This window comes from Penicillium daleae (genome assembly GCF_028827525.1).
Source record: "Penicillium daleae strain IBT 16125 chromosome Unknown utg000002l_segment0_segment0, whole genome shotgun sequence".
Classification (NCBI taxonomy): domain Eukaryota; kingdom Fungi; phylum Ascomycota; class Eurotiomycetes; order Eurotiales; family Aspergillaceae; genus Penicillium; species Penicillium daleae.
This window is the reverse complement of record NW_026623150.1, coordinates 2,000,274-2,026,758: the sequence shown is the minus strand read 5'-3', so window position 1 is coordinate 2,026,758 and position 26,485 is coordinate 2,000,274. Positions and strand designations below refer to the sequence as shown.

General features: G+C 47.5%; 10 protein-coding genes across 10 annotated transcripts; 4 read left to right on the top strand and 6 right to left on the bottom strand.

Annotated features, from left to right (window-relative positions):
* Nucleotides 1-307: 307 nt before the first annotated feature.
* N7458_001749 (uncharacterized protein) lies at nt 308-637 on the bottom strand (the record flags this gene model as incomplete). The annotated part of the gene is made up of 1 exon (XM_056905132.1): nt 308-637. The coding sequence occupies one exon, from the start codon at nt 635-637 to the stop codon at nt 308-310; it is 330 nt and encodes a 109-aa protein (XP_056769239.1).
* A 610-nt stretch (nt 638-1,247) lies between these two features.
* N7458_001748 (uncharacterized protein) lies at nt 1,248-1,732 on the bottom strand (the record flags this gene model as incomplete). The annotated part of the gene is made up of 2 exons (XM_056905131.1): nt 1,248-1,399; nt 1,612-1,732. The coding sequence occupies 2 exons, from the start codon at nt 1,730-1,732 to the stop codon at nt 1,248-1,250; spliced, it is 273 nt and encodes a 90-aa protein (XP_056769238.1).
* Nucleotides 1,733-4,533: 2,801 nt separating this feature from the next.
* N7458_001747 (uncharacterized protein) lies at nt 4,534-4,976 on the top strand (the record flags this gene model as incomplete). Its single annotated transcript, XM_056905130.1, has 2 exons — nt 4,534-4,757; nt 4,817-4,976. The coding sequence occupies 2 exons, from the start codon at nt 4,534-4,536 to the stop codon at nt 4,974-4,976; spliced, it is 384 nt and encodes a 127-aa protein (XP_056769237.1).
* A 698-nt stretch (nt 4,977-5,674) lies between these two features.
* Nucleotides 5,675-7,681, bottom strand: N7458_001746 (GMC family oxidoreductase; the record flags this gene model as incomplete). Its single annotated transcript, XM_056905129.1, has 2 exons — nt 5,675-7,227; nt 7,291-7,681. 2 exons carry the CDS (start codon nt 7,679-7,681, stop codon nt 5,675-5,677), a joined length of 1,944 nt encoding a protein of 647 aa, XP_056769236.1.
* A 2,085-nt stretch (nt 7,682-9,766) lies between these two features.
* Nucleotides 9,767-10,705, top strand: N7458_001745 (uncharacterized protein; the record flags this gene model as incomplete). Its single annotated transcript, XM_056905128.1, has 1 exon — nt 9,767-10,705. The coding sequence occupies one exon, from the start codon at nt 9,767-9,769 to the stop codon at nt 10,703-10,705; it is 939 nt and encodes a 312-aa protein (XP_056769235.1).
* A 2,458-nt stretch (nt 10,706-13,163) lies between these two features.
* N7458_001744 (uncharacterized protein) lies at nt 13,164-14,783 on the top strand (the record flags this gene model as incomplete). The annotated part of the gene is made up of 1 exon (XM_056905127.1): nt 13,164-14,783. The coding sequence occupies one exon, from the start codon at nt 13,164-13,166 to the stop codon at nt 14,781-14,783; it is 1,620 nt and encodes a 539-aa protein (XP_056769234.1).
* A 218-nt stretch (nt 14,784-15,001) lies between these two features.
* Nucleotides 15,002-15,901, bottom strand: N7458_001743 (LysM peptidoglycan-binding domain-containing protein; the record flags this gene model as incomplete). The annotated part of the gene is made up of 1 exon (XM_056905126.1): nt 15,002-15,901. One exon carries the CDS (start codon nt 15,899-15,901, stop codon nt 15,002-15,004), a length of 900 nt encoding a protein of 299 aa, XP_056769233.1.
* Nucleotides 15,902-16,742: 841 nt separating this feature from the next.
* On the bottom strand, nt 16,743-18,922 carry N7458_001742 (uncharacterized protein; the record flags this gene model as incomplete). Its single annotated transcript, XM_056905125.1, has 3 exons — nt 16,743-18,392; nt 18,447-18,775; nt 18,829-18,922. The coding sequence occupies 3 exons, from the start codon at nt 18,920-18,922 to the stop codon at nt 16,743-16,745; spliced, it is 2,073 nt and encodes a 690-aa protein (XP_056769232.1).
* A 798-nt stretch (nt 18,923-19,720) lies between these two features.
* On the bottom strand, nt 19,721-21,648 carry N7458_001741 (MDR family MFS transporter; the record flags this gene model as incomplete). The annotated part of the gene is made up of 5 exons (XM_056905124.1): nt 19,721-20,028; nt 20,089-21,033; nt 21,092-21,287; nt 21,368-21,382; nt 21,448-21,648. 5 exons carry the CDS (start codon nt 21,646-21,648, stop codon nt 19,721-19,723), a joined length of 1,665 nt encoding a protein of 554 aa, XP_056769231.1.
* A 1,135-nt stretch (nt 21,649-22,783) lies between these two features.
* Nucleotides 22,784-24,158, top strand: N7458_001740 (cytochrome P450; the record flags this gene model as incomplete). The annotated part of the gene is made up of 5 exons (XM_056905123.1): nt 22,784-22,994; nt 23,062-23,344; nt 23,413-23,686; nt 23,749-23,909; nt 23,993-24,158. 5 exons carry the CDS (start codon nt 22,784-22,786, stop codon nt 24,156-24,158), a joined length of 1,095 nt encoding a protein of 364 aa, XP_056769230.1.
* Nucleotides 24,159-26,485: the final 2,327 nt, after the last annotated feature.

The following is a 26,485-nucleotide window of genomic DNA, read 5'->3' as shown; positions in this document are numbered from 1 at the left end:
CTTTTCCTTAAATTTGGTACCCTTGACAGCTCAGTGCGACTATTTGAATCTCCGTAACATGAGGGTTCTAATTGTTTTAATTCACAGTAAACCCTGCATGAATTGCTAAGAGGCTGAATATGTCTATCTGATAAAACACCGCCTGTCACATCGACTGCAAGCAAATTATACCACCTCTGAGCATGAATTTAACCTAAAAATGCTGTAAAGGGAATTCTCAAAACACAGCCAGGCGAAGACTAGGTTCTCGAGAAGTCAGAGATTACTTCATGACGGCGCATGAATTGTCAAATACTCACTCGACCTCTTAATCAATCTCATTGAGCCAAACGCGGATCATATCAACACCCCGTCGCACAGCAAGCAGTCGAAGGACGGCACGGAGGTTGGCCTCGGTAATCTCCGTCTCCATGGGGAGAAAGTTGCCGCCTCCCTGGTTCCATTCCACCCACATTTTGGTGATAGTTCGCTCTCCCTGTTCCAAGTAGAACTCGGGGATACTGGGGCGCAGGCTCTGGTAGAAGCTGGTAGCGAGAACCTCGAATGACTCAGCGTTTTCATCAGCTAGAACTACTTCATTGATTCTAGTTTGACCTGCTAGGTTGATGATAACAGGGACAAGGCCGGACGAAGACATTTTGAGTTTGCGACTTTGTTCGATGACTGGTATTGAATTGAAGAGGAGAGGTAGATTAAAGAGAAACGGAATCAAGGAGCACAGCTATGTTGATTTATATCTTGAATTGTTGTAGCCTCTTCTCTTGCTGAGTTAGCTGAATCTTGTCCTTTTGCCCGTGTGAGGCGTCACGCTAAAATAATACGAGCTTTAGCTTGAGGATTGCACGAATCACGATATTCTCTCCCATTTTATCTCGTGTTCCTGAATACGAGACTCCAGAGTATACTCTAGCCTTTTAGTTATGTTCTGTGCAGCTGTGCAGAAGTATCCGTACGAACTTTCTGGATATGGCGTGCGCATTAAATTTGGCGCAGCTTGTGGCTGATTGACTGGAGAGGATCCCGTCGGATCGCGGACTATATAGAAGGGCTAGTCCAGATAGAGAGCAGATTTACATGAGTGACTAAGAAATTATTCAAGAAGTTACTGTTAACTAGACGTCTCAGAACGTAAACTCAGACGCTAACATTGACATTCAATTGCTTAGCATTGACTTGTTAACTCGAATCAAGTTGGAAAGACAAGATTCTGGCTATGAAATCCTACCGAAGAACGAATAGAGGATAGATCAAATAATTTTGTGGTATTTGACATCTCCTACTGCCATGAAGTTTTCAATGCTTATAACCTCGTGGTCATCGTGGTCATTCTTCTGGGTCAAGAGGAGTCTTTCCTTCCACGCAGCGAAAAGATCCTTCACCCACAATATTGGGTCACTGCCTACTTTAACACTTGGGAAGATTCTCTGTAATGATGAAGCATGCTTGTCAGTTTCAACATTCTGAGCAGTCAAGAACGCGAACTTACTGGAATTGCACTGATCCGAAGTATAATATCCGTTGATATAGCACTTCAACTCCCAGTTATAATCCCAAGAGCTAAGTATCGTTAGCATCTACCGTCAATATCATCTATTTAGAACGTATACTTACCAGACGCCCTCATAGCAGTCTCCTGACTTATAGCAAGAAAAGTCCCACGCATCCCCATCACCGATAGTGGTGACTGAATTAGCTTTGAAGGACGGGCTGCTTCTGCAGTGCACCGGACCATCGTAATTGAAGACGTTGCACGATTCCCTCTTTTCAAGACCTGGGGCAGCACTTGCCAGCAAGGGGAGGGGTGAGACAGAGGATGGTAGAAATGGTCTTCATATTGATATAATGTAAAGAAGTTGAGTATTATTCCGAGGAAAGAGAATATACGAGAATTTACTGGATTTTGAGCTCCTTATATACATCTCTAGAATGACAAGTTGATAGTAAGATGGATAAATTGGTCGAAAATTATAGCCAGTACATATTCCCTTTGACTGCTTCAAGGCTCGAATTTCCGAAAGAAAATGGGGGTTCCTCCAATCAAGATGCAAGCTCTTGCAGTCAACGGTAAGTCACAGCACCGTAAAGCATCATGGCAGAGACCAGTATACGAGGTTACATTGCGGACATAGCTAGCTTGTGTAGGCAGGGTGGGATGGATGAGGCGAGAAAGCTCTGAGATATCCGAGGAGTTTAGAGAGCAAAGCTTTGATCATCAAGATGGCTATGCCAAATGCACAAGGCGGGTTCGCCCGCTGATACTTCTTCAAACTGCTTGGCAGGGCCGCCATACGTCTCGGGCCGATGGATGATGTCGTATTTATACGAGAAATTAGTCGCAGAGGCCATAAGCAAGGCTGCATTCGGTTCAATTAAGCCACGAATTGTGCATCAAATGCTTGAAGGAAAGAAAGAGGGGAACTAGCGGGACAATAATAATGGCAGGAGCTCTCAGGCACATGGTTAGGGCCGTGCCGAACAGGATCAAGCGGCGAAGACATGATAACACCTTGGTAATGCCACAAACCCAGCGGTAAATTGTAAACGGATCTAACCCGCTACCTCTATATTAAGGATTGCCAAGACGCCAAGAAAGCCGGGTCAATCCCGCCAAGCGCCTTGAAAATGGAGATGTTTGCAATCTGACACGTAATTGGAATGACTGCAGCGTAAAAAAAAAAATGCGCCGGTCAGGAAGCAGTTGAACCACAACACTTAGCCGGGCAGTTTTGAGCGTATACAGGCTTGACATCTTCAGGGTAAGATATCACCTGAAATTTTGCAAGACCCTCTACAGGGCGCACAGGCTCAGAAGTCAAGGAGCCCACTACTGTATTGTACTGTACATATCTCATAATCCATTCTTAAGAACGAAATGAAGGTCAAAGCGGCAGACGACCCTCTCGAATGATGCTACAAGGTCTTCTCGTATTTAAACTAGACACTATACATAATGTCCGCTCCAGCCTTTGAAGAGCATATGAGGGCTTATTTTGCCAATATCATCTGCCATCCATACGCGCTCTGTCTACCTGTAGTAGCTTGTAGGTAGGGTCTAAATAGTCGACTCATGTAAATCGTTAGATCTTGAGCCCAGTATAAAATACTGTTAAGAATCAGTTTAGATAGAGTGGACGAAAATTTCGAGCTGCCTGGGACGTTAAAAGTGATCGAGTCTAGAGGGTGAATTTTGAGTGCTAAGGTTACGACATGCGCCCGGACCCGCTAATCGAACAGGCCAAAAGACCAAATATAGCGGGATGCTATGTTCTGACATGACAAGGACGTATCAGTAGCGCACATAACGTTATGGTCGCAAGCCCTAACAGCTAAGCGTTTATAATGTCACGCGCTTCAACAGTCCCTCACAGGCTAAGCTCCATTGGCAGTTCAGAAAATCGAATCTAGCGACAGCGAAGAGAATCGAGCCAGATACACTTTGAATTGCAGTCTTTCACAGGTCCCCTAGATGTGTTTTGATGTCTTCCTAAACAGCCTGGGTAATATCTTTTGGGATTTCTTTCAAGGTATGGCTGACTTTGAAATCCAGTCGAAGTTTTCAAACCTAGGGAATCCCAATATACAAGTAGAAACATAGTCTTTTCTAAGCTCTGAAGTGCTTATTTCTCAGTGCCGACTCTATAGGCGATCATGTTCCTTGCGTTGATACTAAGTGCATACACAAGCCCCATTCTGCTGAGCAGGCCCACCTAAGGTGGATTGTAGCGGTCACTTAATGAACAACCCTTTTAGATAGCTGGCATCGAGACTTAAAGGACCCACCATCGAGACTTGGCACTTCCACGCTAAACCTCTTTCGTAATTCAATTCTCGAACTCAGCTATCTAAAAGGGTTGTTTATGAGTGCATAGCTGGCATCGAGACTTGGAGGACCCACCATCGAGACTTGGCACTTCCACGCTAAACCTCTTTCGTAATTCAATTCTCGAACTCAGCTATCTAAAAGGGTTGTTTATGAGTGCATAGCTGGCATCGAGACTTGGAGGACCCACCATCGAGACTTGGCACTTCCACGCTAAACCTCTTTCGTAATTCAATTCTCGAACTCAGTAATACAAGGGCCATTTTGTGCACATAATTAGTGTGCCTGAAATACGGTGAGAGAACATTGTCAAGCACCTAAAATGCAGCATCTTACCTACGTCCTTCTTGTCTGACATGAAAAATATCTTGCTAGCGCACAAGGATTAAAGAGCCATAATCACTTACCCCTATGCATTGAAAGATTATGTGTTAATGTGGCTGGGTTGTACATGAAACTTTATGCATTTTACGTAATGCCCACTATTATTCGCTGTACATGTGGATTGTTGCAGAATTTCCACGTTCCACCAAAACCTCCGAATCGCCGATCAACCAACAAAGCACCCAAATGGCATCATTTTCTCTGAGAACTCTCACCGCATAGAATCTCAATTTTCATGACTCCAGTGAACAGTGGAGGACACCTGGCACCACTCTTACCCGAAAACAACATCAACAACCTATCCCTTATCTCCAAACGCCCCCAACAAAATGCCCATCATCAAAAACTTCACCCTGCCGGCCTCTGCAAGGCTCCTGGAAGTTCCCGATGCTCCCAACGCAAAACTCTTCCTCGCGTTCATCTCCGGCGACGATGTCATCACCAAGCAGCCATGGTGCCCTGACGTTCGTGCCGCGCTGCCACACATCGATGCTGCGTTCACTGCGCCCGATGCCCCGACTGTAGCTCTTGTTTCCGTGGGAGAGAAACCAGTGTACGTGTCTGAAACTTTGTTCAGTCTTATAGTGCTACGTTGGCTAACTCTTTTTACAGGTGGAAAGATCCTAAGAACATCTACCGCACACAGTGGAATGTCAACAACGTCCCAGCGCTGGTGCGCTATCAGCGCATCAACGGAGAGGTCTCCGAGACTGCGCGGTTGATTGAGGCAGAGATCTTGAATAAGGCAAAGCTAGAGGCTTTCCTTGCTTGAGTGCATTCTTTACCTGCTTTTATGGTTTATGTGATATGAGATAGAATTTTCGCCAATACCTGCATTTTCAGTACTGTCTATGGTACACAGAGTAGTTCCTTAACGATTATGATGACGAAATGCACTGAATTTTGCCTTTTCTTTCCATTTCATCTAACAAGGCAAAATAGATCTGACAGAGACTCGTGTCATCTTCTGATTATCACCCGGACCTCAAGCTATATACGCTCAATGAGCGAATACCCAATAGACTTTTCGTGTGCCTGGATTGAGCAATGCCTGCCGCAGGACTAACGCTATCGTAGTTGACAGCAATCTCTTCTACTCTTCTAGTACCCATCCTTTGGTCACTGCGAAGAAGGATAATAGATTCCAGCAAGGACGTGCACCGATGAAGTCGAGGCTTACTGGGTTGCAGAAGACGAAGAAGAAGAAGAAGCAGCTCGCTGAAAGCGCTGGAACTATCGTCTCGCCCGGTTCCTATATTGAGAATTGGATCAGAGCTTGGTTTTCGTATGAAACGGGCTCAGATCCGTCATGGCTGCCATAATGATGCATTTCATTCAATTCATAGTCTTGCTTGATATTGAATTCTCTATTAGAAGTACACAGTAAGAAAATTACCTCCTGATAACACCCCGCGCGTATATACATTCACCCCTTAAAACTTACACAACTCCAAAATCTCATCTACAAAATCAAGAGCTAGCAGCGAGCTCACTCAGAATCTCATCAGCCGCCTTTTCGGCAACCATGTAGGTAGACACAGCCGTGAAAGTACCCGGAATCTTGGGGTACACGGAAGCATCAACGACACGGAGACCAGAGACACCACGGACACGGAACTTAGAGTCCAACACGGCCATGGGGTCACCGTCAGCACCGATGGGGCAGGTACACGAAGCGTGGTGACCCCAGGCAGCGTCCTTGACGTAGGTCTCGATGTCTTCCTTGGAAGTGACGGCGGCACCGGGTAGGACCTCGGTGACGTTGACGAGCTGGCGTTTGAAGGCGTCACGAGCGAGCTCGATGGCTTCGTAGAGAGCAGTGAGATCGGCGTCGTAGTCGCCGACACCGGTGTCAAAGTAGTTGAAGGTAATCTTAGGAACTTCCAGAGGGTCAGCAGACTGCAGGGCAACGGTACCGGCAGTGTTGCGGGGGTGAGCCTTCAGGATGGCCCAGGTGAACCAGTTGTGTTCATCAGTGGCGTTGATGCTGTAGTCGGGGAAGTAGCCGCGGAAGTTAACTGGGCCACCGAAACAGAAGATATCGAAGCTATCATCGGCAGTAACGGAGCTCTTGTACAGCATGGTAGCAGCGAGACCGGGAGACGAGTAAATACCGTGGTCACCGAGGATGGGAGTCTCCCATCGGTTAATGCAGGGGTCGGCCTCGTCGTGGATGCTGAAGGTGCAGCCGTTCAAGCAGGAGAAGTCCTCCTCGACAGTGCCCTGGACGGAGATCTCGTAGTGGTCCTGGAGGTTGGTGCCGACACCGGGGAGATCCTTGATGACCTTAATGCCGAACTTGTTTAGCTCGTCGGCGGGACCAACACCACTTAGTTTGAGAATCTGGGGCGAGTTGTAGACACCACCGGCAACGATGACCTCACGGGAAGCTGTGGCGGAACCAGGGATACCGGCAGAAGCAGTCTTTGACAGAGGGCTAGCCTTGTAGAGATACTGGCCATCGAGGAACTCGACACCTGTAGCACGGGGCGGGTCGACGGTCTCATCGAAGGTCACCTTGGTAACGTGAGTGTTCATGCGAACATCAAGAGGGTACTTCTTGCTGCCGTCAGCGTTCGTAGCATCCCGCACAGCGATAATGAATTCACGAGCACCGTTGCGGTGCGCATCGTCAGTCGAGATAGGGATTTGATAGTAGCCAGGGACGGTATCACGGATAGTCGTATCAGCATTGGCATCACCGGCCAGCAGGGTGGCAATATTGTAGACATTGTCGGTCAAGTTACCAAGAGCGAAAGCACCACCGGTAAGCATGCTAAGCAGCTGGGGGTCCTCTAGGACGATGCTCAGGGGAGCGGTCTCGGTCTGGAGCCAGCCATTGTAACCGTGACCCTCCATGGCGGGGAGCAAGTAGTGGTTCCTTTCCAGCTTGGCAAAGTACTTGCGCATGTTCTCGGGCGACCAAGAGCTGTCGCCAGTCAGGGTTGAGATGTATTCAAAGTCGGACTGGTGGGGGTAGACAGCAATTAAGGCATTGTGGGCAGTACATCCACCGAGAGTGCCTAGGATAACTCAAGATAAGAATCTTTGAACAAATTTTCTCAGACTAAAAGCACGATACATACCTGTACGAGGATAGAGGGTTCCCATCAGCTTTGAGCCCTCAGGAGGGTTCAAGCCAGTGTATAGTTCGCCAGTGGGGGTTTCGTAGCTGGTCTTGAAATCGCGAGCTTGGCGCTCATCATCGGCATAGTGGTGAACGAAGAAGTTCCAAGAGAGCTTCTCGTCCTCGGAGGCTCTGGCCGAATAGGCGGGAATGGTGTAGTTGAAGGTTTCGCCCTCGTCCTGACCAGCTTCGAGAAGGAGGGTCTTGTGGCCAGCCATCGCAAGGCGAGCTGCCAAGGGGCCACCTCCAGCACCGGAACCAACGACAACATATTCGTATCCGGTAAGATTGACGGCCTTGGCGACGCCAGCCGTGGCGGCCAGTAGGCCAAACAAACGAGTGACAATCATGTTCAAAATAAGGAACGACTGTGGTAAGTGGTGAATTCAACGTGTCGGGATCCCAACCAAGCTTTTATATCACAGCAGAATTTGGTTTGCCCCCTAAAACAACAAAGTTCCGATCGTCCATTTTGACACACTCTCTCCGCCCTCGCTAAGGCCGTTGAAGACCATTGAAATCCGTCGAAGTTGGTTATGCCGCGGTTGTGGGGAGACTGTTGCTCGTGGACTTGTGGAGAGGTCCACCCGCAGAAAGCTCGAGTCTAGCTCGTTTCAAGCAGCAGTCCCCGAACGATCGTCAATAGTTTAATTTGTATTCTGCAGGTTAGCCTGCCATCCTTGCTGATCTTCCACGAGGGTCCACATCAGGCCTCCGTGATTGGGCCATTCAGAACAGAGTGGGATGGAGTCGACATAACTGACATGCCAAGAACTTTAAACAAGGTTTTTTCAGGGGCGAATGCCGCTGGCCAGATTCACAGTCATTCTTAAATTGGAATAGCAGTTGACCACACTAGCTGCTTTCCCTCTTAGTTTAATTCGGGTCTTTCTTTTTCTGGCTTTGATCGCTCTGTCTGGCAGTCTGCTATGATTTTCACTCCGGACTGGGGTTCCCTAAGCGGGTACACACGCGGTAAGAAGACCGTAAACGGATATAGTACTCTAGTTTCGAAGCTTCCTTTCTCTCTGAGTATATGCGATGTCTACCCGAACTCCCACATCCATTCCAGAACATCTTTATTCTCTCTCTCTCTCTCTCCCCTTCTTCGCATTCGATTCCGGTTTAGCAAGCCCAAGCGCTACTACTACATTACGTTAGACCGCTGCCTATATTTGGACCGGTTTCCAAGTAACGTTTATGAAATCCAAGACTGTAATGTAAATGCAGGTATTTATAGTATTCGCTCGCATGTTCAGGGAAAGAGTGGGTCGACATAATATTTTGACTGCTTACGCCAAGACTAAGCGTGCCTGTATCGGGGAAGTAGCCAATCTCTTTTATCGTACAAGCATCGATGTTAGCTTTATTGAGTTGACCGTGTTGAGATCGGAGATATCAAAGCAATTTATTTGAGACTCCCCAGGAAGGATATCGGACTTCTTCTCTTTCAGTGCTGTCTAGTTTCCAAAATGCGCCAGGCTCCTTCTTGCTCTCAAGGCGCAGCCCTGTTACCACTACACTAGTCAAGCCACGAACCCACCAGGGACTAGCCCTGATTTATCCTATGTGGTAGCTCTGTGTCCTAAGAGCTTTAGAGTAACAAGGGATAAGCTCTCAAGAGGTTAGTATGCATATTGGCAAATGAGATCAAACGGAATCAGCACCAGATGAATAAGAGGGTTGGGTTAATTTAGAATAGAAGATGCCCTAGGGTCTAGTACTTGGGGTTAGGACATTTGCTTGTGGGTACGCGAAGGGTACGGATAAGTTACCGCTCCATTTCTTCAACATCATTGGATTACATGTTTCGGTATGCGCGCACCTCGTTTGGGATCAACGTTAGATTACTTTGCCCACTTAGTCACTTCCCCTTTCAGCTTTTGTTATAGTCAATATTTTCATCACCTGTTTGGGATCTTATAGCCTTATAGAGACAACAGAGTTATTCCACAATTTTTTGATAAGCTCTTCGTTAAATAAGAACTCCATCGTATTTCATGTAAAACATTATGGGTGTCAAATGGACAAAAAGAATCTGTCTAGTTTTTACTTCAAGTACCTGAAGTTAGACATTTGTCGATCAGTTTGGTTAAAGGTGTCCTCGGCAATATCATCAAGTGGCGCCAAATGTGACGGTAGGCCGTATTGTTGATCAAGACGTCTATTTTCTGCCGTATAATAGAAATACAAGCCAATAAGGAATATTATGGCGAGGGAAAAACTCGCAACAATTGGTCCACCGGAGCAAAGGAGTGTGGTGTTCCCCTGGGCGTAGAACAGGATACTGCTATCTGGACAGGATACAGACCTCCTTCGGACCATGTCATGATGTTTGGTGAAGATCTCGAGAATACATCGGATATGGGAGTCCGATCTTACCTTGGTGGAAGTGAAAGTGGTCGCTTATTGGCTACTGGGGAGGTCGCCGATCGATGCAGCGGTGTTTGCGCTGGGGAAGTGCGACAACAAAAAGCCAGCTTGTTGCTGGGGTATCAACTGACCATGACTGCAGCTTTCAGGCTACCATTGTGGCCTATCCTGAGAAGGGCAACGTTTTCATTTACACGCCCTTCTCAGTGAACGGCTCTATTCCAATACTAGGCCGGCAGTATATGGCTGGACATCCGGGTTTGAATAGCAAGGGAGTGGCTTACGTCCATCATGGAGGGGCAATCTTGGATGGTTCTTGCTCCGGGGGTGGTCCACTTGAGGAATGGTGTTACGGCGTCCGCCGAGGTGCTGCCACCTTTCATGCTCTACAGTTCGCAAACTCAGCCCAAGAAGCAAAGGACATGATGCTGAATCTGCCTATCGGCGATCCTGGAGCTGTTCTCGGGTCAGCAGGTGGCATGTGGGCCGATGCGACATATGGAATCGTTTTGGAGAAAAGAAAAGGCAGCCTAGAGCAGCCTGCCCCTATCACACGCGAGTTCACTTATGATCAGGAAGGCAAATCATACGACTTCCTTTATGCGAACAATAATGCCCTCAGCCCCGATATCAATTCAACTGGTGCACCCTCTGAAGTGAATTACCGGTACACCCTCGAGGGCGGCTGGCGCATCTTGGGCCCTGAAGACGCCTGTACAGATAATCCATCCATTTTGAAGGCGATAATGTCGACAAAAAACAGTGCCGCTCGAAATGAATTCTTCCATCGGGTGATGCTGGCTAAATACGGCCAAATCTCGGTGGATCACATGCAAGCCATCTACCGTCAATCGGGAACCCTCCCCGAAGGCACGTATGAGAAAATAGTCGAAGCGTGGAAAGAAGGAAAGCAATGGAATTCATCGGCTGCTCATCGAGGAAACGCATTCACCGCATTGATCGAACCGTCGCCAGCTCCAGAAACACCAGGCTCTTACTAGGCCTGTATCGGCCCCGCTTCGCGCTTTCTGCATGTACGCGAGCCAAGTCACGGATATTACTATTATGATGAGACGAATGCGTTTTGGAAGATATGCGTTGCCAGCACACCACGCCAGTTAATGGAAACTGCGGAGAAAGAGGCAATCACTCGCCTTGAAAAGGCCACTCGGTTGGTGGAACTCTTGCCTAGTGATCATTCCGGAAAATCCGTTTTGCAAAGCCTTCTTCAAAAGTCGTCCAGTGCACTTTCAGATGGCCAGAATCACGGTATTTCAGGCCAAGGGCCTATTGAGGATGTTCTTTCTGACATTACATATCGTACAAGAGCATTCACACGTGCACAGGTACGTGCTGCGCAAGTATCTGATCTATTTCAACTGTAGGAAGTTGAGGCGAAAATCTCGTTGGGGATGGAATATGTCAGGGAAATGGATATGGGCACTATATTAACTCGTCAATTACCCATATCGTATCCGGAGGACTACGGCCTTACAATATCCCCTTCTTTGATTTACGTGTATTTTCGCTGTATAGCACCTCGGATTTTTAACCTTCGAGTCACTGGTATTCTTATGGGTATTTCAACCCCCATGAAGCTTAGGAGTTTGGTTCGTTTGAATCAACACCCTCTTTAACTTTGCATTACCCTTTTAATTCGTTGTTCTCATTAACCAGTAACTCCAATGTATTCTAATAGCTATACAGACCATTCCTGTTAGAACATTTATAGCTGACTATATAAGCGCCATAAACCGGGAAAGACAGAACAAACAACCATCTGTCATGGTATATGGCCAGGCCAGTCACTCGATACATTCCATCACTCTATATCCACGATTCTAGCCGGATAGTAACATAATAGGCAGTCGAAAAAGATACTATATGCGGAATTTTCACAACCGTGTATATATGGATTTGATTGTAAATAGGCAAGTGGGTAGCTAGTAGAATTGACATTACAACGATACATCCCAACTCGGAAGTGCACTGGTGGCTGCGCACATTGCCCAGAACTGCTCCGTCAGTCGTCTCAGGGTTCTACTCAGGAGCTGGTAGGAGTCACGTGTTGGTCATGGAAGAGGACGCGAAAAACTGAACGTAAAAGAACACTCCTAACCTATCAATGGCTGAGATCAATCCTTGATTACCGTGTTACGAGCATTAAAATCGTTCCAAGATATTACAAGATACTCGACAGGGCGAAATGATTAAAGGGGCGGCATTCCTTATTCATTTAGGGGCTGTGAGATATGTAAAAGGCGCAAGATTAAGGTTGGTACTGGTTTCGCGACATATTTGGCCAATTAGCGATAATAAAGACTCAGCTACTTACCGAAGTGCGATCGCAAAGATCCGGCATGCACTCGATGTCTCAAGCGTGGTGTTCAATGTCCAGGATACGACAGAAAGTGCTCGACCAACCCAAGAAAGCGTAACCTAGGGGACATGCACTGACGCATCTGCAGCACCAAAAGCACTCGGAATATGAGCATATACCTTATTCAAACTACAGAGAGAATATAGCTATCCAGGTTGGTCAACCATACGCCTTGGGGTCACCCCAGCCTGAGGGAGAGTAGCCCGAACAGGATTCCATGTCGGTATAGCGTTTCGCTATACGAAACTAGCGGGATAATCTGCACAACATATAGCACCATGGTAACCGTGTATCAAATCATGGATAACTCTGGGACAGAAATAGCTTGTCTGTGATTGATTCCGGCCTTTCGCACTTCCAGCGTCGCCTCGGCTCCTCGTTGAAGACACTTTTAATGACGTCCTCAAGCTGATGCGTATTGCTTTCGCAATACATCTCAGTTCCTTTTTATCTAGTATGTGTTATGGGTATGGGCTCATTCAAGAATCGAATATACAAACCTTAACCCATATATACTGTTTTAAGGCACATCTCAGTACATACGACCATAGGGTGTGGAGAACAGGGCTTCCCGTCCGCTCAGCCGTACTTAAGCCACACGCCGGCCAGTTAGTAGTATGGTGGGTGACCACATGCGAATCCTGGCTGTTGTATGTTTTTGCTCTGGTTCTCCCTGATTTTTTCGCCAGAAATGCTTAAAGTAGTTTCACTGCCCTGGTGTGTATTCCTACTTAGACTTATGATTTCTTAGGTTGATCCTGGCGTTCTACGAAATTCTCTAAATCTTACTTCATTCGGCCTCCTGCTTCTTCATCCTAAAATTTGAAATCCCTTCTGCAATCCACACCCTGGTAAGCTGGTGCGTGCCTAGCCTCACATGCAGGACCAGAAACCCAGTATTGTGGAGATCGGATTTCCTGCGTATTACGAGCGCTTGTTACGTGTCCCCTAGTGCATCCTGGTTGCAGCCCACGAGAATCGCGCCCTCCAAGCTTCCCACATCTGCCATATCAAGAACCATCCAAAAAACTCTTTCAACACAATATCCAATTCATATCTTATGCCGTCTCAGGCCTCAAATGCCCCACGCCTCAGCGCAAGGCCGGGTCCCCTGGCTCGCTGCCATTTCGCCCGAGATTCGGTTACTGATTTTATCTTTCCTGACCAACCGCGATCGAAAGCGCCTGCGACTCACATGCAAAGTCCTCAGCGACGTGACGCCGTTATGTCTCTCAAGGGTGTTTCTCTCCGCCAATCCCCTCGATATCGAGGTGTTTCATGCTATCGCAGACCATCCTCAGTTTCGGCATCAAATCAAAGAGATAATCTGGGATGATGCGCGCTTTGTTTCAACGCCGCCCCTGTCAGATGACTACTGGTGGGAGGTGATAGAGGGTGGAATCCAAAGCTCGCCTCAGCTCCCCGAAATGGACTCTGATTCTGACTCTGACTCTGATTCTGACTCTGACTCTGAACCCAACTTACCCCGTTGGTTCAGGAAAGAGTGCGAGAATAATATCCAGTTCATCGACCATAGGAAGTGCTGGGACCGGGATCTTCCCCACCACATCGCACGACAGAAACAGGTTGACGCGCAGATGTCCCTGCATGATTGCTGGGAGCTCTATCAAAATTGCATAGAGCAACAGGATGAGGTGATATCTTCTGGGCGCGACGAGAATGCTTTTATCTACGGCCTCGACCGATTTCCAGCCCTGAAAAGACTCACTGTTACACCCGCGGTCTATGGGTGGCTTTTCTCGCCGTTGTATGAAACGCCTATGATTAGGTCGCTGCCTTACGGGTTCAACTACCCCATCCCGCGAGGATGGCCAACAGCCGCATTCGGCGAGAATCCAACAATCCCGGTTGCATGGTCTCGGGCACCAGAGGCCTATAAAGAGCAATGGCACGGGGTCAGAATTGCTCTCCGCATTCTCGCTCAACACGAGCACAATATATCAGAGCTAAGCTTTGATCCATTTTTGCTCGTCACCGGCATCAATTACTCCATGTTAGATCAACCAAGCGATGAATACAATCACTTCTTGGCTATCATGAAGCGCCCGGGATTCAGCCATTTGAACCTGCCCTTGTTCGTTGGCGGAAATGGAACTCATTACTGGGCCCAACAAAGCAGTGGATACCTTTATCGCGCTCTCAGGGAAGCGAAGGACCTCGAATATATCAGTTTATCAACCACAATCGGGTCTGGCCCTATGGACCCACCGATTCTCTTAAAGAATGTGTTTCCTGTTGAACACTGGCCAGTCCTTCGCCACTTTGGTCTCTGGTGTTTCGATGCCTCCAAGTCAGACATTCTTGATCTACTAAAGCTCCTCCCGAGAACGCTGCGCTCTCTTGAGTTTGGTCTTCATTATTTTCAAATTGGAGGGGACTGCTTGAATCACCTTCTCGAGGCTATACGCACAGAGCTTCGCTGGTCCGATGAAACCATCAAACCAAGTGTTCGGATTGTTATGCCGGGATATGAGATCATGATCGGAAGGGGCGTCTGGCTGGAAGACGAGTTAAATGACTTTCTGTACGGCTCTGGTGAAAATCCTATGCAGGGACGGGATTTCAAAAACCCCAAGTTTGGGATGGGAACACTACGTGACCTGTTCGAGCCAGAGTTTACACGGCCCAACTTGGAACTTCGGCAACTTTCAGAACTAGGCATCATCCGGTGGCCATAGAGTAGACAAAGAGATCTATGAGAATCTAAGCAAACCACTCTTATTCACACTCAATTCGACTTGGTCATTGGCAGTCCCAAATCGGCCAATCTTGCACGCTCCTTCTATGTGCTCCCGGTCGTCGTAGCAGATGCCGCTCCAGCCACACCAACACAGACGTATTCACTGGCCTGTAGCCCAGAGCAATCGGTATGGACCGCAGGGTTCCAGCTATAGAATTAAGATAGTGGGATAGTGTAAGCGCTCGCAATTTGACCACACTGGTCATTTGTAACGACCTTGTAGAAGTCGTTGCAGTTGGGTACCATGCCCGTCTGAATGGGAGCGGGAGTCGTAATTCCAGTGACTGTAGCCGTTGACGTGATACCGACACATACGTACACATTTGCCTGGAGGCCTGAGCAATCCGTGTTCACCGCGGGATTCCAGCTGTAAAAGGATGATACGGGGATGGCGTGGCTGTTTGCAATGTCAACGCATGAGTCGCCTGCGACAACTTTATAAAATGCGTCGCAATTTGAGACCATGCTAGTCTGGATAGGATATGGGGTGGTGACCCCAGTGCCAGTTGTTGCTGTTTTGATACCCACACAAACGTATTCGTCTGCCTGAAGGCCTGAGCAGTCGACTATTTTTGACTGCAGGATTCCAATTGTAGAATGACGATAGAGGAATGCTGTGATTATTGGCAATGTCAAAACATGAATCATTTGGTATAACCTTGTAGAATTCATCACATGTTGAAACCATGTCAGTCTGAATAGGATATGGTATGGTGTGGAGATACCATTGCCTGGGGTTGTGGAGGTCGCCACAGGCGTGCTGCTTATTGGGCTGCTAGAACCTGGGTTCCAGCCAGGGAAACCAGCGGGTGCTCCACCTGGATAGGTTGAAATGCAGTAATTGGTACCACGAGCGAGGCCACTGCAGTCGCTTTTCACTGATGGGTTCATTGCGTAGAACTCATCCATGGACAGGTGATAAGTATGGATGATACTGAAGCACGTATCATAGTCACTGACTGGGGCAATCCACATTGTGCAGTTGGCAATTTCACCAATAGCACGAGGAGAGGGCGTCACCACCGCGCTACTGTCACCTGTTGAGGTGGTCAGCATGCTAAAGGGCCAACTATATACCTGGTCAAAAGACTCACTGGAAGAAGTAGCTGTTGATAGCTGCACGCAGTAAGAGCTACTAGCCGCCAAAGTACACACATAACCAACGAAGCTGTCTGCACCAAGGCGATAATATACGGTGTGATTTTGTAATAAACCAATCACTTTTCACTTCAGGCTAATATACTCCCAGGAACATTTCAACTACCAGCCCCACTGTCTCCTAAGCAGACTCTAGAATACTATAGCGGCGAGGTGATTGTGGTATCCCCTTAAGGATATACGCTATACTCTGTTATTGGCTATTCTAGAGATATATGTGCTTGGTGTGAAGGGCTGAGGCCGAATTGATTCAATTGGGTGTGGCCGACAATCTGTCTATCGAAAGCTTAAGGAAAGGAGTAAACATGGGGCCTCTCAAGGGGCCATGTATAGAGCTTCACGTGATACACGTGATCAACATCGGGCTCTGGCCCGTTACATTATATTAGCTAGATCTAGGAGAACAACGGAGGCGGATGTGATGGAGTATATTTTCTAGACGGACTAGGAAATTTACTTCGTTTTTACTAGCCGCTTTGCAGACCTCTCTGTGAAAGTGTATATTCCCTTCTACGGTTACCTACTACTTAGCTAAAGATCTTTAGGGTTTCGATGTTATACCATTTTCGCCATATTGAGTAGGACAAACGGGAACGTAAGATCTCTATTATTGTTTTATTCTCTATTTACATTTCTGTCACTGCTTAGTGGCTTGGTCCACTAAGACGTGCTTTGATTCGAATCCTTTTTTGGCTAACGGCTGATCACTCGCAATATAAACATTCGAGTATGATTCCTTTTACAGACCTAGGTCCCAGTTATCTCCAAAGTCGGATAAGAACGGAGGCAGTACGGCCAATTCCGGGTCAAATGTCCAAATATCAGCGGGTTCCATTTCCAAGCGAATCTCCGGCCAAGGAGCTACATCCGTGAACGGACCCTGTCTAGTGCTCGGGTCAGGAATGGAACTTTCATCAAGGCCCTTATCAAATGATGGCTGTGGCGGTTGTGCTGGAACGGGATCAGGATACTGTTTCTCTGAGGAATCGCCGTGAATACCGCAGTCAAGGAAAATAGTACCGAAGTACGGGATGTCAACTTTTATGCGGTTGGACTGGCAATCCTCAGTCGAGAGCCCTGCGGAGGTGGCAAATTGTGATGGTTTCTCGCCCTTGGCAACATCTTTCAATGTGCGTAGCACACTAAGTCCTCGAGTTGCCACCTTGTCAGGTGGTTGTCCCTCTGCCAATTTCTCCAGAGTTTCGATGACGCTTTCAACGGCGCGCCAGTCATTTGGGCTGGACTGGGGTCGACCACTCGGTCCTATGATATTGATCATAAGGGTGACAGCAGCAGTAAAAGCCTGGAAATCAAGCGATTTACAGCAGAAGCTTTCTGCAGTCAGCCGGCGCATTGACGTATAACACGTAATCATGTGCCGGGACGCTTCGAGGCAACTCTGCCTGCTGTAGTCGTAGCGTCTGTGGGTGCCAGACTCGAGAAGAAATGGCAAATGCAGCCATGCCAGAAGCTGATAATACCATAGCCTCGTCATGAGTTTATTATAGCCCCAAGCCCGTTGGATAGACTTTCCTGAGGATGGAATACCGGTTTCTTCGGTTACCTCTCGAGGGTCGACCGACATAAGCTCTGAATCGATAGTCTGTGTCATTCTCGCCATCAGGGGAGTGACGGTGGTAAACCTTTGATTCCGTTCGATGATAGATCCAGCGATGCGACAAAGGAGATCCATAGAGGAATTTGGGGTCTCGCTAGGCGCGCGCTGTGAATCTAACGCCCCATCGGTAATGCCATGATACATTCCCAGCATTAACGAAAGATATCGATCTGCATATATTATATGATTCCAGATATGCCTTGCCCGTGATATAGATTCAGAGTCTTGTTCCCCCTTTGGGGCAAGACGATGTAGTCCGATGATTTGACCCACGTTAAGGGCACGTCGATAAGACAACCAGGCGCTTCGTAATTTCCCATCATTGTTGTAGAATATTCCCTGGAGGACTAAGCACTCCAGTCCGTCAATGCTACTTACTAATGTCTCATCGGAACTGATAGAATGTGCAACAATGTTGACACATTTTGCGATGAGTTCCGCTGGAGGGCAAGGAAGCTCCAATGAATCAATGGCGAAGCCCCGTGGGAGTTGTTGAAGACAAATCACCACCCACAAGAGAGCCTTGGCGATGATAACCGGGTGGTGGTTTGAAAAGGAAGCTGGCGAACATGAAAGAAGCGATTCCTCGTGGTCTTGGAAGCATTGGGCTCGGACCAGCCACCAGCAGCTGTTAGCTTCCTCGAGTCTTTTCAGAGTGCTCTGTGACGGTAGGAGGGCTAAGAGCTCGTGACGGAGCTTCTCCCAATCCCGATTCGTTGTGCCATATAGGGTGATGTTCGGCGGAGAGGCGTCCGATCGTCGAAAGCCCAACTATCTGAGTGTCAGCATCAAACTTCTACGTGAAATACCATATGTGATCCATACCACCCCATTATCGAAAAGAGATAAAACTGGGGCGTTTTCATTCGCAGGTGTAACAGCTGTACTGGAGCTAGGGTTGCTATCAGCGGTCCCTATTGGCGGTAACACTGGCGGCTCTCCTGTATCACCAAGAGTGTCCAGCCGCCGCAAAACTCTCTCCAGGAGGGACTCTACCCGGCCTAGCCGGTCATTGAGTGACGCGCGATCTGATTCGCGCAGATTTTCAGGTTCTGGGAAATCCTGGCTGCGACAAACCGTCCCCTTGACCAGACATTCGCGACAGCTGCGGTCGCCATCGGAGACATAATGACAGCGAACCTTGCGGTGCTTACCTGATTGAAATCAGTTTAATGCCACTACATCAAATCACTCGATGAGTACATACATTCCCAACAGCTGCGGGTCCCCTTTCGGATTTTCTTCCGAGGCGGCTGCTGGTCCTCGGGTGGGGGCGGTGGTGAATGCGGATTGCCAAGCATAATCTCACTCGTCGTGAAATGCGACTCACTGACCTAACATGGGGGAGAAAAAGGAACAAGGGAGAATAAGATAAATCAAGGGGGCATACGAACAGCTTTGGTCACCGCCTGCATATCCATTGGCCAATCACCTTTAGAGGGCCAGTTATCTCTTCCCAACCTCAGGCATCCATGTTTATTAGTCCATAACACACCTAATGGGCAGTTCGTATTGAAATTTTCGCTAGAAGTGCACGACAAAAGTATATATGGATATAACACCATTTCTGTCCCTCATGGGGTTGTCCCTCTCCGTACGACTTCGTTCACAATCTCTCCGTCCCTTCTTCCGTACCTCCATTCGTACAGGAAGTGACAAATGTCCTCTCAGTGCAGCTTTCCACCAAGGACGCATTAATGTGGCATATCACTCGTTATGAACGAATCAAAAATTCTTCAATCACGCATTCAATGCCTCCGACATTCATATCATGAAGCATAGAGGACGTACAAGGCAACTATATACTCCGGGACGTATGGATATACATAGTTCGTGTGTGTGTGTGTGTGTGTGTTGATCTTGGGATGTTGGAATTTGAAGATTAAATAATAGGGGAGAAAAGAAATCCTGAAAAAGAAAAAAGAAAAACACTTGAAAAATCTGCACCTGATTAAAAGAAGCTTTCCAACCGAGTCAAAGACTTCGGTAGTATGTAGCTTCACCACATAAGGGGTATCACAACGAAGGTCACCCAGGTTCAGGTCGTCTGATTTTTAGTCCCGATTGAAATAGATCATTTTGAATCCCTCTCTTGTCGATCAAGCTACTGATGCAACAGTAGCCGCCCCCGAAAGCTTCGCCCATCGTGCCCCCATACATACCACGGTAGCCAAACAAGATGCGACAACGGCCACAAGGAATGCTGCCTGAAGACCTTGCATGTATGCGCTTAGTATAAAGTTCATTTGCTCAGAAGAGAACACTTGACGCAGCTCAGTTGCACCTGTCATCGCAACTTTGGAGGCACCAACGGTCGAAGTCTCTCCACGGAGAACATTGAGAAGAACATTGACCATGGCCGATTGACCAGCGCTGACAAAGACCGACCCTCCGAGTGTTTGTACGGCTGGGAGCAATTAGCCATATGATAACCTTGATATAGATATAGAAGAATGGGGGAACATACTCAACACCATGGCCGTCACGGACGGTAAGTCTTCCGGGTTAACGGATGCCTGTGCAGTCACCACAGGAACCTGGAAGCACCATCCAATACCAATACCAGCCAGTAGCTGATACCCAATCCACTTGCCAGATCCGGTATTGATCTCTAGTGTGTAAAGCAAGCCTGAGCCGATCGCTGTGAGTGCCGCCCCAGCTAGGAGGAAGGGTTGTGGGTATGCATATTTGCTGAGGGTCACACCTGACACCACAGTGGCAACACTCTGAGCAAGGATCAAAGGCAAGTTCCTGATTCCACTTTGAGCAGCAGATACACCAGACACAACCTGGAAATAGATGGGTAGATAGTACACTAGCAGGAAAAAGGTTCCTGCCAGTAAGTCGATATAAATCATGGTGATAACCACGTTTCGCCGGAAAAGACGTCCAATCATTGCTGCCCGCTCCTTCTGTAGCCATTGTACAATACCGTAGACGATCAACAGTATTCCGAATCCAACCAAAGTGCCAACAACCTTGGAGTCACTCCATGGCAGTGAAATTCCACCCCACTGCAGAGCGAGAACGTAGCAGACCATAGCCGAAACCAGCAATAAGGTACCACCTAGGTCCATTTGGAGTAGCTTCTCCTTGAATGATGCACCCAGGAATGGCAGGGGCGGAGGGGCGCGGTAGAACAGTAAAATAATACCGGCTGCTAGTCCGCCAATAGGGAGATTGATATAGAAACACCATCGCCAGGTAACATTGCTAGTAAAGGCACCTCCAACTAGAGGACCGATAGCTGCGGCAATCCCGTAAGAGGCACCTAGGATTCCAATGTATGCCGGACGCTGCTTCGGTGGCGCAGATAAAGCGATGATGGTAAATGCGCCCGAGGAAATGCCAGCGCCTCCAACGCCCGTAATAGCCCGCCCAATGATCAGTGCAAGGCTGCTAGGTGCGACACCTAACAGCAAAAATGTCAGGAAGTCAACCAACAGAGTACACGATGAGTGGAAACTTACCGCAGATCAGACTTCCGACTTCGAAAATGAAAATGGAGACCAAGAACGATATCTTCAGTGGAAAGTACTTGTATGCCTTTCCCCATGCAGCTTGGAAGCTCCCCAGAGTTATAAAGAACGCGGAGCCATACCATCCCTCGTCCTTAATTCCGCCGAATTCATCCGTAATCTTTGGAATCGCCGTTGCGACAATTGTCTGTGGTAATCATACTTGTTAGCTTCTTTTCGATGGAATGTTGTTATCCCAGAAGTCGAGAATTCGATGAAGCTGCTCACCATATCCAAGGAAACCTAGCCATCATCGTGAAAAGTTAGTTTTGCACAAGGATTGAAGGAATTCAATGGTAGGATCTTACCAGGAACATGCTCATGGCTAGAGCTGCGACGGTCATCAACAAAGTGAAGCCGCTGGGGCTAGTGTCACCGGGGAGTTCATCGCCACCCCCAGAATCAGGAGTTTCCTTGTTTTCCTCCATCCCCTGGGTATTGTGCGAGTTTTGAGGATTGGTCTCGAGGTTTTTAAGGGTTGAAGTTGTTGAAGTTGTCGACGGCGCCATGTCGCCGGTTTGCGACGGCTGTGTTTTGGTAGACAAGAATTCTGAAAAAAAAAAAAATTTAAAAAAATCACAACCTTTGATAAATCGGATAACAAACAGAAGATTGATGGGTGATAACATAGCTTTTGCAGTACACCATGGCGCACTTGAAATAAAGAAAGTGTTGTAAAATCGAATGATTATGTTTTCTTCCGCCGACTCGGCGGAGGAACACCTAACGGGATCTACTGATGCACCGCAGGAAGACAAACAAATACCCGAGGACAAAAAAACATGCAGGGGCGAATTTGGATCGTACTTTCAACAATTGCCCCTTTTTTTCAAATCCCCGCCCGAAAATTCCGAGGTCCTGCAAGCCATGCTATGTCACTCGGTGAGGCCCTAATGGGGAAGCCGCCGAACATCCTGGCTTTGCCTCTTCTGAAAAGCCTTGGAATCGCAAGAATAAATTCACCGAGTATATAGATTAGTGACCAGGAGATTCGATTCCACACTTTATGGTTGATTTTTGATCAGTGTTCAGCATGGAAGTCCCAATTTTGAGCCCCATTTACCAACGCCTGGTATCATTGCCTATCAACTTGATAGTTTGTCTTAGCCTAGGATCCACGGTAATGAATAAGAGCTCTTGTTCACTTTTCGAAAAACTGGTAATTTGCTAACGCTCAATTGAATTTTTTTGACAGGTTGTGTCTTATTGGATTGTTATGATTATCTACAACATCTTTTTTCATCCACTGTATGCCTTTCCCGGCCCTTTTTGGGCGAGAGCCTCATTTGTAAGAATGGAAACCCTTATCTATACTGCCTTCTATCGGACCCAAAGCTAAAATCCAAGTCCAAGGCATGGCGGATCTGGCATACCACCACCGGTCGGATTCATCATGCCATTGATGATCAACACAAGCTTTATGGTATGAGCGCACCTGAGGTCCCAACGGAAAAGCTGACATAAGTAGGCGATATTGTACGAATATCTCCCAATGAGCTATCCTTTGCATCAGTTGAGTCTTGGAAGGCTATATATCAACCAAAGAAGTCACCGTTAGTCAAGAGCGAATTTTACGAAATCTATGGATCGGGTTTCAATTCGTTGTGTATCGGAAGTGAACGCGATCCGAAAAAACACAGTCGGATGAGAAAGTCACTTGCGGCTGCATTCTCTACAAAGGCCCTGCTAGAGCAGGAAGAAATCATCCAGGGATCTGTGGATGCCTTTATTGAAGGGATTCGAGCTCGGGTCAAAGACACCAAGGGAATTAACATGACCAAGTGGTTTGAGATGCTTGCTTTTGATATCCTGGGAGAAATGGCTTTTGGGGAGTCATTTCATTGCGCTGAAAATGGTCAGAGCGATTTTCTTTCATTTTCTCACCGTTAATGAGTGGTGGATCCTGACTGATGGCATGATAGGCAAATCCCATTTTTGGTCTGACATGATTGAGGAGCATCTTTACTTCATCACCATACTTGATAACTTACGACGATACCCATTGATCGCAGCAATTGGAAAACTTATCTTGCCGCGTTTGACAACTGGTGTTCGCAACAAACATACCAACTATAGTCGCCAAAAGGTTGCACGCCGGCTTAATAGTTCATTCCCCCGGGCAGATTTCATTTCACGGTTGATTGCAAAGGTCCAAAGTCAGGAAATGGATATGGAAGAGCTGACAGCGCACGCTTCAACACTTGTGTACGTATTGAATATCCAAATTTGACAGCATATAGCACACTGTGGTGACTGACGTTGGATCGAAATAGCATCGCTGGGGGTGAAACCGTAGCCACGTTTCTAGCTGCCGTTACCTATCATTTGCTTTCCACTCCGGAGGCTTACAAAAAATTACGTGATGAGATTCGGGGCAAGTACATGGATATTTCAGAGATCAACTCGACGTCCGCATTACAACTGCCTTATCTTCAGGCCGTCATATCCGAGGGGCTGCGTATCTACCCCCCAGGCTCTCAGGGGTTTCCCCGCGTTACTCCGCCCAAGGAAGGAATTTGGGTGGACGAGAGATATGTACCTGGAAATGTAATCAATTCCTATTCGCTCACCCTTGGCGAAGGCGACACGACTGATTCACACTTCCCTAGACCGAGGTTTATACATCTGCATGGACACTCACGCATGACTCCCGTTACTTCCATCAGCCTTTTGAATTCAAACCTCAGCGCTGGCTGGACCCTGAGTGCACTGATAATAAAGAGGCTAGTCAGCCCTTTTCGCTGGGACCAAGAGGCTGCCTCGGGCGGAAGTATGTATTTTTCATGACTCCTTGTGCTAATTATACTCCACCCGAGCACATCATCATCATATTCAGAACTAATTACTAAGTAGCTTCGCAATGGTCGAAATTTCCATCATACTGTGCAAGCTGCATTTTCAATTCGATGCCGAGCTTGTAGACCCGAAACAGGGGTGGGAATCTGAGAGTCGACTGCACGTTATGTGGTGGAAACCGAATTTGCCAGTGAGATTTTTCCCGGTAAAACGTGAGACTTAGTTTGATCAGTATGGCAGTTGCATTACAAAGGGAATTGGATCCATGACTATTCTTTCTACAAAATATATATTGATAACGTACAGTAAAACAAAAAGAAACAATAACATAAAACAGTCCCGATTCGTACGTGGTGAAGTCTATTCAATGAATCCATCAGGCATATTCCTTCGTCAACTTTGCCTTCAATACAGCATTCATACTATGTAGTCTCTGTCCGCATCGTGTCAGGTTTTCTGAAAGGACTTTTCGTTGTTCGTCTTGAGCACGACCCCAAAGTGTTGCTACGACCTTCCGCAATTGTTGCATAGCGAGAAGAGCCAAGGTTAGAAGAAGTGCTTCCGTCTCCATCGACATATCCAAAGTAAAAGCACCGCAGGATAATACCATCTTAATATTCCTTTCTTCCGCCTGCGTTTCAAATTGCGAGCCAGTATTATATTCCCGTGACTGCATGTCATTTTCTCCCGTTTTCGATTGGTCCCCTTTCAATGACATTGGAGTGGAAGTGATTTCAAAATGAATCCCGGTTTCTAAAGGATCGACAGGCACCATCTCAACGATTTTTCGAAATTTAGCTGATAAGCGTTCAGAGAGGGAGACCAACAAGCTCATCAAACATGGGGCCCCTTTGCATTGAGCGCATGTTGCAATGCTTTCCAGACCATTTAGTTCCATGCGCAAAACTGAAAGCCTTTGCATTGCAGCTGTAGTATTAGGGTAATTTGATTCGGAAGTTGAGAGTGGATTGGTTAAGATGCCGTCCTGTATAAAGAGCCCGTCGAGCAGCTCGAGCGCTCGATCCAAGCACTGACAGGCCTTCGGTGCTGAGCCTGAGCTTTGTATCATCATATCAAACATTTCTTGCCATCGTAGATCACTTGACGAGCATTGCTCATTCTTATGACATGGCAGCCTAGGTTCCACATATCCTGTTCCAAATTTGAGATTTGCTGGATTTTGGATGGGGATCCCACTTGGTGCAATATCTATCCCAATTGCGGGAAGCAGCGGGACATCACTAGTGTCTATGTCATCCTTGGCTTCCAACGTGTCCCCCATACATAGACTGGGAGATGGGTTTTCGTGGGGGAATGATGAAGATCCAGATAATTCCTCACATAGTGTATTCGGCGAAAAGGCGCTTAGGATCTCTGGAGACTCCGACATGGGGATATTCCGTGACAGATCAAAATCCGGAATATCGATATTGGCGAAAGAACACCCGACACTGTTCATTGTGGGATTCATGTTTTGACTGCTTGTGTTCCTTGTCGGTGCTTCGGATCTGGTTTTCGTAACTTTGTGACTTGACCGGCTTTCTCTGCGTGACCGTTCGACTGGGAGACACTTCACAGCCGACTCTCGGCACCGTGCACAGCCATTTGGGCTATACCCGGAACATTTCAACTAGTTCGAAGCTCTTATCAGTCCCAGGCGTTCAATAATCCTCCTTGGAACCGGTACCTTTTTGCTGCGACAGAGCTGACAGACGACATGCGGTGGTCGATTGGAAACCGGGGGCTGAGTCGATGCCTCTACGGCTACCATATCATGGCCCTCAGAGTCAGGATGCAATGTTGCGAACATGGCGGCAACTTCTATCGGATAGGTCGATTCAGACGATTGCAGGGGAATCTGCCTTTCTTGTATTCCCAACTCGATACTCGCCATGCCCCGCAATGCCCCGCAATTTTCCATCCTCCAATGTTGGGATTCAATTGGTAAGAAACAAAAGGATTCGCCATTGCGCCCTATTCTGTTGCCAAGAGCAAAAACATCTGTCCAAAGCCTGAGGATGCATCCTGATGGTCACTATAGGCCGCGGCTACGTCAGTTACATCGCTCACTGAGGCATTAGTGTCTCCGCCTTAATGCATCGATTCTCGTATTCTCGTGGGGGCAAGAGTGAGAAAGGTCCCACGTGGTCAGGCTCGAGGTATCATGGGGCCAAAAAGCAACCAAAATAAAGATAGGTGAAAGCAAAAGGATAAAAAAGAATCGAAGAACGAGTGAGATATTTCATTATCTATTACTCTTGATCTAAACTCCATTGTCATTATCAAATAGAAAATCAATGCACTAGGTATGACACATGTTTTGCTGATGGGGCTGGAGATTAACAGACAAGCAGGCGTCTCATTCCGCCGTCTCGGCGGAACAGCCCCCTGTCCTAACCAAATCGCATTGCGCTACTGATCCTTGCAGATACCATTCTTGGATCAAGGTGCATATACTGTCACTTTTCTGCGGCCCCCGTGTCTCAGCCGAGTTCCGGAACCTGGAGTCCTTTCAAGTCACGTCGATCAATTCAACTCGCCTTGCAATCG